Source organism: Tachyglossus aculeatus, chromosome 16 (genome assembly GCF_015852505.1).
Source record: "Tachyglossus aculeatus isolate mTacAcu1 chromosome 16, mTacAcu1.pri, whole genome shotgun sequence".
In the NCBI taxonomy this organism is placed as follows: Eukaryota; Metazoa; Chordata; class Mammalia; order Monotremata; family Tachyglossidae; genus Tachyglossus; species Tachyglossus aculeatus.
The window spans coordinates 13,062,159-13,075,803 of record NC_052081.1 but is presented as its reverse complement, the minus strand read 5'-3'; the positions used below and the strand labels follow the sequence as shown (position 1 = coordinate 13,075,803).

At 42.4% G+C, this 13,645-nt stretch overlaps 1 protein-coding gene across 3 annotated transcripts in view; it reads right to left on the bottom strand.

Annotated features, from left to right (window-relative positions):
• Window positions 1-13,645, bottom strand: part of RGL1 (ral guanine nucleotide dissociation stimulator like 1) — a 151,843-nt gene that overhangs the window by 101,046 nt on the left and 37,152 nt on the right. The window contains exons 1-2 of one of the 3 annotated variants that reach the window (XM_038757774.1): window positions 1,421-1,608; window positions 291-401 (exon numbers count right to left, since the gene is read on the bottom strand). The exons of 1 other annotated variant lie outside the window; for it this stretch is intronic. In XM_038757774.1, the coding sequence (XP_038613702.1) occupies window positions 291-401; window positions 1,421-1,447 (138 nt within the window). In that variant the 5' untranslated portion in view covers window positions 1,448-1,608. Of the gene's footprint in view, window positions 1-290; window positions 402-1,420; window positions 1,609-13,645 lie in introns of those variants that run through there. One more of the 3 variants, XM_038757773.1, reaches the window with a different exon arrangement.

The window sequence follows — 13,645 nt, the reverse complement described above, 5'->3', positions numbered from 1 at the left end:
CTGGTCTCCACCCAGTATCTATTTCTGAAATCTCAAGGTGGGTCTGTGAGGCTTTATGTTATTGATGCACTATAGATCTAAGAAGAGGCTTTTGAAAACACCAAGCAAAAGATACCAGGCCCAACTGAGCTAGTGCAAGCACTTGGCTGGCGTCGGTTTCCTCTTTGAGGGCTAAAGCCTCCCTTTGCTAAATAGTAATCTAAGTCACAGAATGACACCCGCTTGAAACTCTGCAGCTCCAAAGTTCACAGTCCCTCTAAGCTGCCACTGTGACGCTCGGTTTTACTCACCCCTAGCCATCGTGCTCCTTTATTGGCAGCCTGTTGAATCTGGACTCTTTTGAGGGTGACATGGTAAACAGCTCCTTCCTCTACCTCTTCACCCCAGTCCTGTATTGAGCTCTGCCAGGGAGGGAGGGAAAAAAAAGGGAGAAAGGGAGAAAAAAAAAAGGAGTACTTTTCTTCCTCTCTACTAACCACAATTTATCCCAGCTGCTTAGCTGCTTACAGCAGCACTCAGAGCATAAGATGGGCTTTACAAAATAAATATAACAATCGGACCCACACAAGACACATTGCGATGGAGGGAAAGCTGAGATATTCTTGGCCAACTGCCCTTTCCTGTGGTATCAGGATACCCGGACTTTCCATTTAGGTATTTTTCCTAGAGTCTCACATATTTTAAATAGTTTATGAAAATACTTTTTTTCCCCTCGAGGAAATAGTTTAGCTTTGATTAGCCGATGGACTTTTTTCCAAGCCAAAGGAAAACAAAATGTATTGGCAGGAAAGGATCGTATCTTTTTAAATGGCTCGGTTATGTGAGCAGTCTAACATTTTAAATTGAGAAATAAGCATTTAAAATACTGTCTTCACCCCCTTTAAAAGTAAAGCCCTCTGGGCTCCTCCCCCTCTATTGTTTTGGAATCCCCAAAGTTCGCAGGGATGGAAAGTTTTATTCCTGTAAAATAATTTGGCAAGATGAGAATAGGCATAGCATAATTATAGCTTCATCTAAAACATTTTCTAAATCACTTCTCTGATTTTTCCATGCCCCCAACGACATCTAATGTCTTAATTAAAGGGCAGTTAAGAAAGAAAAATAAAGATCCTGAATTCCCAACTCCACTCACTCAAAAGTTTTTCTTTCCTGTCACCCATTAGCCACACATTTACACACCCAACACAAAAGACAATTACTTCGTAGATAAGCATCGTTTAAAAGACAGGCTGTACCCTGAGAACTAATAATACATTGCACTGGGAAAAAAAGATTTTTGCTCTGCTGCCGAAAACGCTCTAGAGGGGAGGCAGACCAATATGGTATCAGTTTGCGCTATTCCCTCGGAGTATAATCCACTCCCGAAAAAGAGAAGATCTTTCACACGAGTCCCTGGAGTTAGAAAGTATGTTCTAGTTACCATTTTAGCTTTCCAAAGCAATTTCATTCTCAGTTTTCTCTTCGGTACATGGAGGCTGCATGATGAGTCCTTTAGCAAAAGCCTGGTTTTGTTGTTGTTTTTCTTCTCTGCAATCTGCAGACTTTCTCCAAATCGGCAGACAGACACACGCTGCTCTCCCTCCCTGCTGCAGTCAATTCATGACCACAAAGAACTATGAGAGGGTTGGGAGTGAGTGAGTGAGTGAGTGAGAGAGAGAGAGAGAGAGAGAAAGCGAGAGAGACTCCTCCCCAACCCCACTTTGTGATGTAAGGTTTTCCTGTTTATGCCTATGAACCTAAACTCTGTCTCTCTTACATTCCACATGAAAAAGTGGCTAAGAAAGAACATCTCCGGGTTCTGAGACTCTCCTAAACTGCTGAGAATAAATAAATAAATAAATAAATAAATAAATAAATAAATAAATAAATAAATAAATAAATGTCCCATTTTGATTTATATTGGTTTTCTGACGGACACCAAGTGCCAAAATTAAAAAACAAAAAATGTGTGGTTTTTTTCCTCCCCTCCCCTCACTCTTCTTCCTTAGCAGAGACAAAGAAGAGGAGTGGTGAAGGGGGGAGGGTTAGCCTTCTTCTATTAGCCAACTTCTATTAGCCAAAGAAGTTAGCCAAACTTCTATTATCGGCCTCTGTTGACTCCTATGAATAATTAAATCAGAATGCTCTACTCATATCCCAAAGCAGCAATAGTGGAATGGGGGAGAGAGAGAGGGCGTGAAAAAGGAAGAAAGTTTTAGGTCAGAGAGAACCCCAATACTTTGGAGTCCGAGTCAGGATCCTACCCTGTCCCTGGCATATCCAGGACATCTTCTTACTATCCAGTAATACCCCCTGGGGCAAATGAAAACACCCAGCCCATCTGGTGATTGGCTGATGGAAAAAAAATGCAAGAAAGCAACGGGCCAGAGCTGACAGAGAGGGTGGAAAGTGTGCTGGTGTTGGCTTTCCAGGTTGTGAAACGCTTAGCCACCATCTGTTGCATTTTCTGTACTATTGGGATACAGTGGCAAAAATGTTGGCAACAGAAAGCCAATCCCGAGGGAAATAGGCTCAATAGATCATTTTCATATAACGGAAATATCTGCTGATAAGACCAAGGATGAGAATTTATTCCAGCTTCAGTTTTATTTAGTTAAAAAAAATTGATATAAGTAATGCTTAGAGTTTACCAGAGTTCAAAAATGCTCTCTAATATGAACCTTGATCTTGGCGTCAAAACCCTTGAATGCCTAACCTTTCTAAATCATGTAACCCTTTAAAGTAGGCTTTAAACTTGCTGAAATGCAATCAATAATAACCATACAAAAAGGGTAAATGCATTTTTCCTTTGTAATAAATATATTATGGGAACGAAATTACGGCTTCTGGCTCCATTCTCCCCATGAGTACATGGCAAAAGTAAATGAAGGAGTAGAAAAAGCCCTGTCCATCAAAGAAAAACTAAAAAAGACTGTTCTTTTTGACTCCCAGAATACATTCCAGAGATTTCATGGGGCTCCCTCCATTCATTAGTATACACCTGGCTTCAATAACCATAAAGAGTGGCAGAAATGTTTCGCTTTGAGCTGGAAGCCAGCAAAGAGTTGCTCTAACCACTTCCCCTGAACCAGCAACATATATAGGGAAAATATTCTTCAACCAAATCCAGAGGCCTCATTTCTGTGAACCTAACTCCCGTTTTCATATCAAAACCCAACCCTCTTGCTTTTGGATGGGTGGTAGTTGTGGGGACAGAGACCATCAAATAAACTTTGAGCGAGAGGGCACACATTATCTTAATCTAAAATCCCACTCAATTTCATGTAATCGATGTGGAAGTCCTAGCCATTCCAGTGACTTGGAAATAGAGGGAATTTTTTTCTATGATATTTGTTAAGCACTTACTACGTGCCAAGTACTGTTTTAAGCAAATTTGAAGACTGGGAACAAGTTTTCTCTAGGTTCCATAAGGAGGCTAGACCAAGGCTATGTAATCAATATCAATTAACAATGAGGCCCAGATCCTGTATAAAATAGGGAGACAAACCAGTTGGGAGGCTAAAAATAATGTCTCCAGGGAGGGTAAAAATGACAACTATGTGTGGCAAAAGCAAAATTAAGTGATCTTTCAGGATTCCTCTACCACACCACAAGTCAGGGGAACAAACTTGTTCCCTGCATCAACCTACTCTTTTCAACTTCCCAACTACATGAAAACTGAGAAGAGTTTTGAAATGTAGCTGTGACTGATCATTTGCTAAACATTTCATTCATTCAATTGTATTTATTGAGCACTTACTGTGTGCACAGCACTGTACTAAGCGCTTGGGAAGTACGAGTCGGCAACACATAGAGACGGTCCCTACCCAACAACAGGCTCACAGTTTAGAACAGGGAGACAGACAACAAAACATGCAGACGGGTCAAAATCATCAGAATAAATAGAATTATAGCTATATGCACATCATTAATAAAACAGAGTGCCCTCAAGGAACTTACAGTCTAGTTCATTTGTGATTGGAATTTTCATCTATTCTGAAATTCCCTTAAAACCCTTTTGGAAGCAGGGGAAATAACAGATAATTATAAAAAAAAAATAACATCTATGTATAACTCGACTCTTTCCTCAAGGATAAAATGCTCTAGAAAAACAAGCTCTCTAATCTTTACAACACCCCTGTAAATCCTGTCTCATCATCCTTCAGGTCTGAAGGAAACACCGATTACACAGATTAATGTATGTTGCTGGACTGCCCAGCCCAGGAACAAGACTCATTCTTAGTTGCTTTTAAGCAGTAATGGTTTGCATGGGCCTATCTGATCTCTTCTCCAGTGTCAGGAGGAGTGTCATCTAGGATCCTTTATTAATGATGGAAGATCCTCTGAGCTCCATGGAGGTAGTTATTGCTACATTTTCAGCAGGATCAGTTTCTTCAACTTCAGTCATCCTGAGCTCTGCTCATCTAAACTTCGAGTTGTTAGGGGAAGGCCTAAAATGAAATCATTTGCCGCAATTCCGTCCACACGGGCAGGTAATGGAACAGACTTACACCTGAAGATGTTTTTTTCTGAAGGGATCGTGAGGAGAAATCTCATGAATAAACCTTATTTGATCCACAGTACAATAACGAAATAGAGCTCCTCTCTGGGCCTTGATACCTTCATTATTAGCATTGCAGTTAGTGTGTTTCTTATTTGGGATTTACTGCTTGCTGGTGAACAATTTTGGTTGGTAAGTTATTAAAAATGCATATACAGTGCTCCATATCTGAAAATAATGCTATTGATGATGAGCGCCTATTCAAGCATGAGGATGTGCTATTCTAAACTGGGTTCCAAAAAGGTGGTTCTTCGCTACGCTGATGCAATCTCCCAAAGCGCATGCTTTCAGGGTTTTTTTATATGTGGTTCTAGAGGACTTACCAGAGGTGGCAAACTAGATGAGACTTTGGGTCCATCCTAGTCTAGACCCACAGAATTCTAGCTCCTAAGAAGTTCCAGAAACACTCCAGATTCCAGGAAGGTGGTTTAAGGAACCCTAGGACCCAACTACTGGGGTAAGCGACAGACTAAAGGGCAATTAAATAATAACAACAATTACGGTAGTATTTCCCCCTTTTCCTCAGCTTCCCCTCCATTCCACGTCACCTCGACTCACTCCCTTTGCTATCCCCGCTCTGCACCACAGAACTTAAGTATATATAATTCTATTTATTTATATTGATACCCGTTTACTGTTTTGATGTCTGTCCCCCCCACACCAGCCCCAGACTGTAAGCCTGCTGTGGGCAGAGATTGTCTCTATTGCTGAATTGTACTTTCCAAGCACTGAGCACTCTGCATAAAGCGCTCAATAAATATGATTAAATGAATGAATGAATTTGTTACACCCTTACTATGTGCCATGCATGATACTAAACCCTAGGATGGATAGAAGTTAATCAGGTTGGACACAGTCGCTGTCCTACATGGGACTCAATCTAACTGGGAGAGAGACTAGTTTATGTACTCCTGGTCCCTTCTATCTGGTGATATAACTAGTTAAGTCTTGGATCTACCCTAGCAGTACTGTTTGGATTGGAGTAAATGCTTAATGATATCATAATTAATTAATTTGAGACCCTTCTAAAGGATGCTAAATTCCACACTCTCATGTAAAGTAAAGCAGCTCCAGAATGTTTTCTGTTCCCTGCTGACTTTAGTCACAGTTATTGGTTTCCTCTTCCCAGTGATTGGCAGATCATAAATGATGGTTTCCAGGGTCTAAGTCAAGACTTGATACAAGCACTTCAGCTCTGGAGAGATCCAAGTGTTTAAAAGGCACTTTTCTAGAGGTAGCATTAATAGAAGTGAGAAGCAGCATGGCTTAGTGGAAAGAGCATGGGCTTTGGAGTCAGAGGTCAGGGGTTCAAATCCCAGCTCTGCCAATTGTCAGCTGTGTGACTTTGGGCAAGTCACTTAACTTCTCTGTGCCTCAGTTACCTCATCTGTAAAATGGGAATTAAGACTGTGAGCCCCCCGTGGGACAACCTGATCACCTTGTAACCTCCCCAGCGCTTAGAACAGTGCTTTGCACATATTAAGTGCTTAATAAATGCCATCATTATTATTATTTGAAGTACCAGTATTTATTAATTCATTCAATCGTACTTATGTACTATGTTCACAGCACAGTACTAAGCTCTTGGGAAAGGAAAGTACAATATAATAAACATTCACATTCCCTGCCCACAAGGAGCTCACATTTGGGATGAGACAGACATCAATACAAATAAATAAAATTAGAGACATATAACCTAAGTGCTGTGGGGCTGGGGGAAGAGCAAAGGGAGCAAGTCACAGGGATGTAGAAGGGAGTGGAATAGGAGGAAAAGTGGGGCTTAGTCTGGGAAAGTCTCTTGGAGGAGATGTGCTTTCAGTAAGGTTTTGAAGTGGGGGGAGAGTTGTTGTCTTTCAGATTTGAGGAGGAAGCGTGTTCCAGGTCAGAGGCAGGAATTATTATTAAGCATTTATTATATGCCGGGAAAGAATACATAGGTGGGAATTAGACACGGCTGCTCACTCTCAAGAGGCTCACAATTCAAGAATAAAAGAATATAAGTGGGGGCTTATATTCAGGAGTGATGAAAAAAATAAAACACCTAAAAGCATTAAAGGCAAGGATAAAGAGACCAAATAATACCAAAATCTGTATGGTGCTGTGGCTTAATGGACTCAGAATTTCAGGTCTCCCGCGGCTCAGAGTCCAAAGCACACAGCAAACACAAAGGTTTTGGGGAAGTCTCATGCTGTGAGCTGCTTTTCTCTATTCAGGGGTAGAGGAAAGCAGGCCAGAATGGATGGGATCACTCCGGTGGGGAGTCAGAGAGAGTTTCTGTGGAGGCATCATGATTGTCGCTCAGTTACAGCTTAAAATCCCATGGCTCTGTGGGCACGGGGCATGTCAGGAACAGGGGCCCTGGGTGGCGGGAAGGAAGGCAGCGGTTACTGGTTGCTTTGCTCAGCCACAGAGGAGAGAGTCCAAGAGCAAACAGCAGCAGCTTTTATTCCCATGGCCCAGCTCACATTGAGCTCGTATTCTGCAACCAGCTGAAATCTTTAGGTCTCTTTCCAGAGCTTCAGTACTCCTTTTGCTCCAAAACTATTTTAAATCAGTTCCTGAGTTTTCATAGTTGGAGCCTATTAAGCACAAAAATCCTGAATTCTCAATACGTTACAATATAGTACAATAATCAGGTGGTAGAGGAGTCAGATGAATTGCCTTTTGATTGTACTTTGTTGGTGGTGTGCAATTTTCTAATATTGCTGAATTTGGAATATTATTCATCGATGGATGAAAGGCAAGAAAGGGAACCTTGTGATTATTTAAATAATAATGATGGTATTTGTTAAGCCCTTACTATGTGCAAAGCACTGTTCTAAGTGCTGGGGAGGTTACAAGGTGATCAGGTTGTCCCACGGGGGGCTCACAGTTTTAATCCCCATTTAACAGATGAGGTAACTGAGGCACAGAAAAGTTAAGTGACTTGCTCAAAGTCACACAGCTGACAGTTGGCGGAGCCAGGATTTGAACCCATGACCTCTGACTCCAAAGCCCGTGCTTTTTCCACTGAGCTATGGAAATGTCTTTATTATTATTATTATGATTATTATTACTGTATTTGTTACATGCTTACTAAGGGCCAAGCACTGTGCTAAACTCTGGAGTAGATACAAGATAATCTGGTCAGACATAGTCCGTGTCCCACAGTGTAAGATTCATATTATTATATTATTCATATTTCATAATTAGGTTACTAAGGCTCTTTCTAATATTTATCCTCTACATTCCTACTGCACCATTTCCATGAAAAAGGTTCAGCAATCCTTTATTTTAAACCCATTTTGGGGATTACAAATGTGAAGCCTAAAGAAGCTAAGAAGGTTAACCTAACACTGGATTCTGAGTTCCATTTTCCCTGTTTTGAAAGGAATGTGAATAAATCTCTTCAGAACTGTATAAGGCAGGTGAGTAAATACAATTATGTCACCATCCTATTCTGGTTTATAATCCCTTCTTCCCACTCAATCCCATGAACCTAAATGTCCATCCCTTCAAAACAAGGGAGAGTCTAGTCATCACGTCCTTAAGATAGGTTTGGAATTAGAACTCAAACCTTATAACATTGTGCTGTTCTGTAGTTACTGAGTCTCATCACCTCTCCTCTTGAAAGTCTTCCAAAAGCTTTTTCCAATTGCAAAGGGCTGGAAAAAACCCTCACTGAGAGTCCTCAAGCCTTCCTCCCTTTCGCACCCACCTGCCCAGCTTACAGCTGTGCTTTCTTTTTTTTGAGACACTGTTCCTTAACGTCTTCCCTTCTGTATTTCTGAACTACAATTTCCTTTTCCTCTTCATCTTCTCAGAAGCTGTCAATGGCCAACTTTGATTCCACGCTGTGGGGGCGGCAATGAAGGAAACATGGTCACCTGGCTTCCACCCTCTTAATCTTTCACCACAGGCCCTCCCAGTCTCATGGGATCTCAGTCAAGTGGTCCAGACTAAAAGAATTCCGAGCTGGCACCCCAGACTATCCTGGAGTCTCCTAGGGTGTGGTAGGGGAGGGGGACTGGATTAAGGTGAGCCCCAGGAGGTCCACAGAGGTCCAGATGACTCTGGGGTAAAGACCCGCCCCCCACCCCCAACTGCAGCAAGTGGGCCAGTTTGGGGGCTTAAGATTCTTTTCTGCTTGAATGAAGGTACCTGGGATCATTCCCAGATCAGCCTTGGACTTCCTCCTAGCTCCCCAAGGCCCACGTGTCCAGTATATAGGTTCAAACACCTTGTGCAAGCTCCTTGATGTCTGTCCACTAAACTGCCCTCCAACTTCTCCATACACCAAGGAAAGGGAATAATGAATGAGGTTTCCTTACCTGCCTTCCTTTCTCACTCACCAGCAGACAAGGAACCCAACTCCTTCCCAAAATCTACCACTCAAAATGAAGCAAAGTGAATGTGGGAAAGGAGGTAAAACCAGTCCAAACCAGCAATCAATGACAGCACTTCAGTGAACCAAATGCATAGAAGCCTCCTAATATTTGGGTGAGAAGCCCCTGACAATCACCTTATTGCTTTATCTTAAGGTCAACTATGAAGACAAAAGTCAATCAATCCGGAGAGAAGTATTCACTCTACACCCAAAGGGTGTGGAACACTGAACAGCCCTAAGCATTTTACCAGAAAGAGTGAGTGAGGCTAATTTGGAAAGATTATTTTGCCATTACTTAGCAGCTTTTCTCTGAAGAGCTGAAGGTGCTTTCCGAAATCTGGCAATCTCCACAAGGTCCCTGTGAGGTAGGTAGGATGCATTATAAACAATAATAAAATAATTATAATCTGCTCACCCACAATGCCCAATCTGTCTCGGTTACTCAGCAACCATTAAGCATTTTAGCTTTCATGTTTAAAACTTCTGCTCACAGTAAAAAAAATAGACAGTGAAGAGTACAAAGAGCTGAACCATCAGAAGCCTTCTGAGATGTAAAGATTTACAATGCCAGACAGACATGAAAATAACCCAACAAACGAACTGGGGATGATGCAGCATTTTAAGTATGACCTGATGTACTTCAAAGTCTTTTAAAGTCACTTGTATTCCTCACAGTCCCTCCTCGTTCAGTCAACAAGATGCATTTCTCGGATGACGTAACTAAGGCCGAAAGCAGATAAGTGACTTGCCTCTGCAAAGAGGACCAATGATAAACATGAAATTTGAGCATGACATATGCCAAGGGAGAAGACAAATATTCTCCTTTGCCTTAGAGAATAGACTGTAAGCTCATCCCTCAAGACTGTGAGCTTGTTGTGGGCAGGGAATGTGTTTACTAGCTGTTATATTGTATTTGCACAAGTGCTCAATAAATACAACTGATTGATTTATACCCTGATCCCAAGTCTCCGGGAGCCCAAATGGTACTTTACAACAAATAGAGGCAATGAGATTTAGTAGAGTGCATAGCCCATAGCAAGTGTTCAATAAATGCTATTGACTGATTGATGGATTGTGTGCCTTATGGGTGCAGTGCACTGGGCTAAGTGCTTGGGACGTAAAACGAGACCTGCCTCCTCAGGAAAACGTAGATCTCTAGGGATTGGCAGGAGGGGAGCTCCCCTGACTTGGGGCTCTTGCAAAGTTGTCCCTTGGCCAGAAACCCTAGTTTCCTTGAGAAATCACCTTTGCCCTCTTGGAGTCTCAGGATCTGGATACAGCATAAGTTCCATATTGTGTCTTCATCTTTGGAATTCCCTTGCTGGGTCAACTCCTAGGAAACTGACATTCAGAGTGGGAGGCAAGGCACATTTTAAGTCAGCCTGAGGGCTGGGTGGATAATCTCTCCCCTGTATTATTGGGAACAAGCTGCTTTTATTACATTCAAATGCCCAGGAACAAAAGCAATGGGTGCCCTACAAGAACTAAATGAATAAAACGAAAGTGCCTCCCCCTAGCCCAATCCCGGAGCTAAGTGGCTACAATGACTGAAATCACTGACATGTTATTGGCCCCTCTTTACACACTGGGGTTCCTGAGAAAATCTCCCGGACATAGGTGGGTGAGAGGTGAGTGCACAGATCTAAAGAACCCTCAATCAGATGATCCAAAGGGGAAGTATTTCACTCTGGAAGGAGGTCAGCCCCTGAAAAATATAATTACTCAGCTGTTGAGTCGAGGGGGAATAGGGGAATTGAAAAAGAAGTGCCTCCTAAGGGCTTTAATTTGGCTTCAGTTTTTCCTTGTCTTCATGGAAGGCACTAAGATGAGCAGAACTAACCTTTCCCACCCCCATCCCGTCTGGCCAACCAGGATGGAATGGAATCTTGCACCAGGCACCCGGGAAGGCCTGGAGTGCAGAAACAATTAGATTTTCCAGGGGGCACTCCCCAGAGTCAATCCAATAGGACATGCATTCCTTGGAGGGAATGCCGACAAACCTCCTTGGCTGTAACTGTGCCATAGGCAAGTAAAAGCTTTTACCCTTTATTTTCACCAGCGAGCTTGATTTCAGCTGAACAATGATGACATGTGATCGCGGATTCCATTTTGCTTTTGGGCACTGCTGCTGAAAGGAGGCTTGTTAATCCATTTTTTCTCAGGCTGGAGGATGCTCGACTTTTCTTCTTTCTGAATAAGTGGTGGCCCCACAATTGCCCTCTCTTCCTCCCAGTATCAATCCCAAATAACGGTCATCCTGTCAGTCATAGGACAGACCTGCGTGCTGCATTTGAAAAATATTTTCCACATCCTTATTCAACAAATGTGATACGAATTGACTCTCAAGCCCCTAGGTGTTTCTGGGAGCAATCAAATGATAGAATATTGGAACTTCTTCAGAGAACGAGACAACCTGCATTTCCTCATCGAGTCCACTGTAATTCAAACACTGTCACGCTGCAGTTTATTTTAAGAGTTGATCCTGTAGTGAGTTTTGTGTTAAACTTCCTAGAATCTCCCAACTGTCTGATGGCTTTTAGGTATTTTCATGCTATCTGAGACACTGAAAGTGCGTAAGATGGGAATGTATGGGATTGACTTGGACTGATCAGAAATCAGAGTCTGTCCAGGTCTGGTTGAACCGTCTCAGAGTTTAGGAATGCAGCAGCCATCCCAGCCCTAGATTTCCCAGGCCATCTTGATCAATACAAGGTGGTGATTAAACTACCAGTCACTGAAGTAGTTCCTGCTGACAAAACCACTTTCTTTACAGAACTGCAGAGCTAAATCAATCAATGGTATTTACTGAGCACTCACCGTTTGCAGAGCAACTTATTGAATGCTCAGGGAAGTCCTAAACAACAGAGTTGGTAAACACGAGCTTTCAGTCTAGAGGGGCAGATTTTAATATAAATAAATAATTTATGATACAAGGTGTCAGACAAGAGATAGGATCTCAGGCCTCCAGGGGAGACTGTGACCTGAAAACAGCACCTTAGACTGCTTTGCCATCCTGACTCTTTGCTGGGTAGTGGGAGACAGGAGCCTCTGATCCTGTCCCAATGCATAATAGGGATAAGGGAAATGCTACTGGGTTGGGGGGCTCAGCCAGGATAGGCAGCCTAATGGCAGGGGCTAAATAAGAAGAGGCACCATCTTGCCTCTACTTCCAGCCCATCCGCCCCCAGAGACAGAGAGGGCTAGCAGAAGCCATCAAAAAGTTGTTGGGGCAAGATTAATGGTTCTTTTTGCCCCTTCAGAGCTGCCACCCTGGTAGTGGCTGTGATACCTACAGCACAACTTAGGGAATAAAGATCAGAGGTGACCAATGTGGGACAACCTGATTACCTTATTATCTAACCCAGTGCTTAGAACAGTGTTTGGCACATAGTAAGAGCTTAATACCATAATTATTATTATTATTATTAGTTATAAAGGACTGTACTTGGCTACCTAGGGTATGAGTTCTCTAAGAAAACCTCTTCTGCCCTCTCCTCTGGAACTCTGTCAACTACTTGCTCTCGCAGTATACATTCCATTTCCATCCTCTGTGTATAACTCTAAGCATATGTCCCTGTAAATAACTCCAAACATCAATGTAGCTGCATCTCTCTGATATGCCCCAGCTGTGCCTTTCGGTGGTTAACTTGTATTCATGGTAAGGTCTGCTATGATCTCCTTCAGAGAATAGGATTCTATATATATGACAAAAGGTCACACTGGGGATGGGGGGAGGGGGAGTGTGCACAGGAGTGAGCCAGGAACAAAAGTCTCATGGTCTGAAGCACTGCTAGATAATAAACCAAGAGAAATGAAACAGCAGGGAAGGAAGACAATATCCTGAAGTTCCAGCTTCAAGACCTTCTTAGGGTTATCCAGAGCCCTGTGGAGTGCAGGTCATTTATTTTCTTCATATGGGTTCCTGCCACCCCCAACAGCTAACTTCCCGTTGTGTTACCAGTTAAGGAGAAGCTGTTCAGACCCTGTGGAACTCTGAAAAACTCACAATGGATGGGGAATTTAATGTTGATTCTATTTCAATAATAATAATAATAATAATAACAACAATGGTATTTGTTCAGCGCTATGTGCCAGGCACTATACTACGCACTGGGGTAGATACAAGCAAATCGGGTTGGATGCAATCCCTATGCCACGTAGGGCTCACAGTCTCAATCCCCATTTTACCACTGAGGTAACTGAGGCACAGAGAAGTGAAGTGACTTTCCCAAGGTCACAAAGAAGACAATTGGTGGAGCTGGGATTAGAACCCAGGATCTTCTAACTCCTAAGCCCATGTCCTAATCACTAGACCATGCTGCTTCTAAATTACTGGATAACTTGGGGCATGTTGGCCATTTAATGTCTCCACCTCTCAGTTTTCCTCTCCGAAGAATTCTCAACACCGGCCTTAGATTAGATGTAGTGTAAGGCCCACTGACCAATGTAGTCTGACAAATTAAAATTTAAAAAACTATTTAGACCTATACAAATACTTATAGGTTCAAAAAAAATTTCACTAACCTTTCCATTTATTACTAGTCCCAGAGATATTCTGACCAATACAAGGGAGCATCAACAGTTTTAAGAAGCCTAGTTCTCATTTTTTTTTAAATTCATTTCCTGATAATTTATTTTAGATTTTGGGGAAGGTGTTAATGTGTATGGCAGAGTTACTGGCTGCCAAGTGCTTTGAGTTCCTTGGATGGCAAGCCTGACAGAAATAATGAATGTCACTG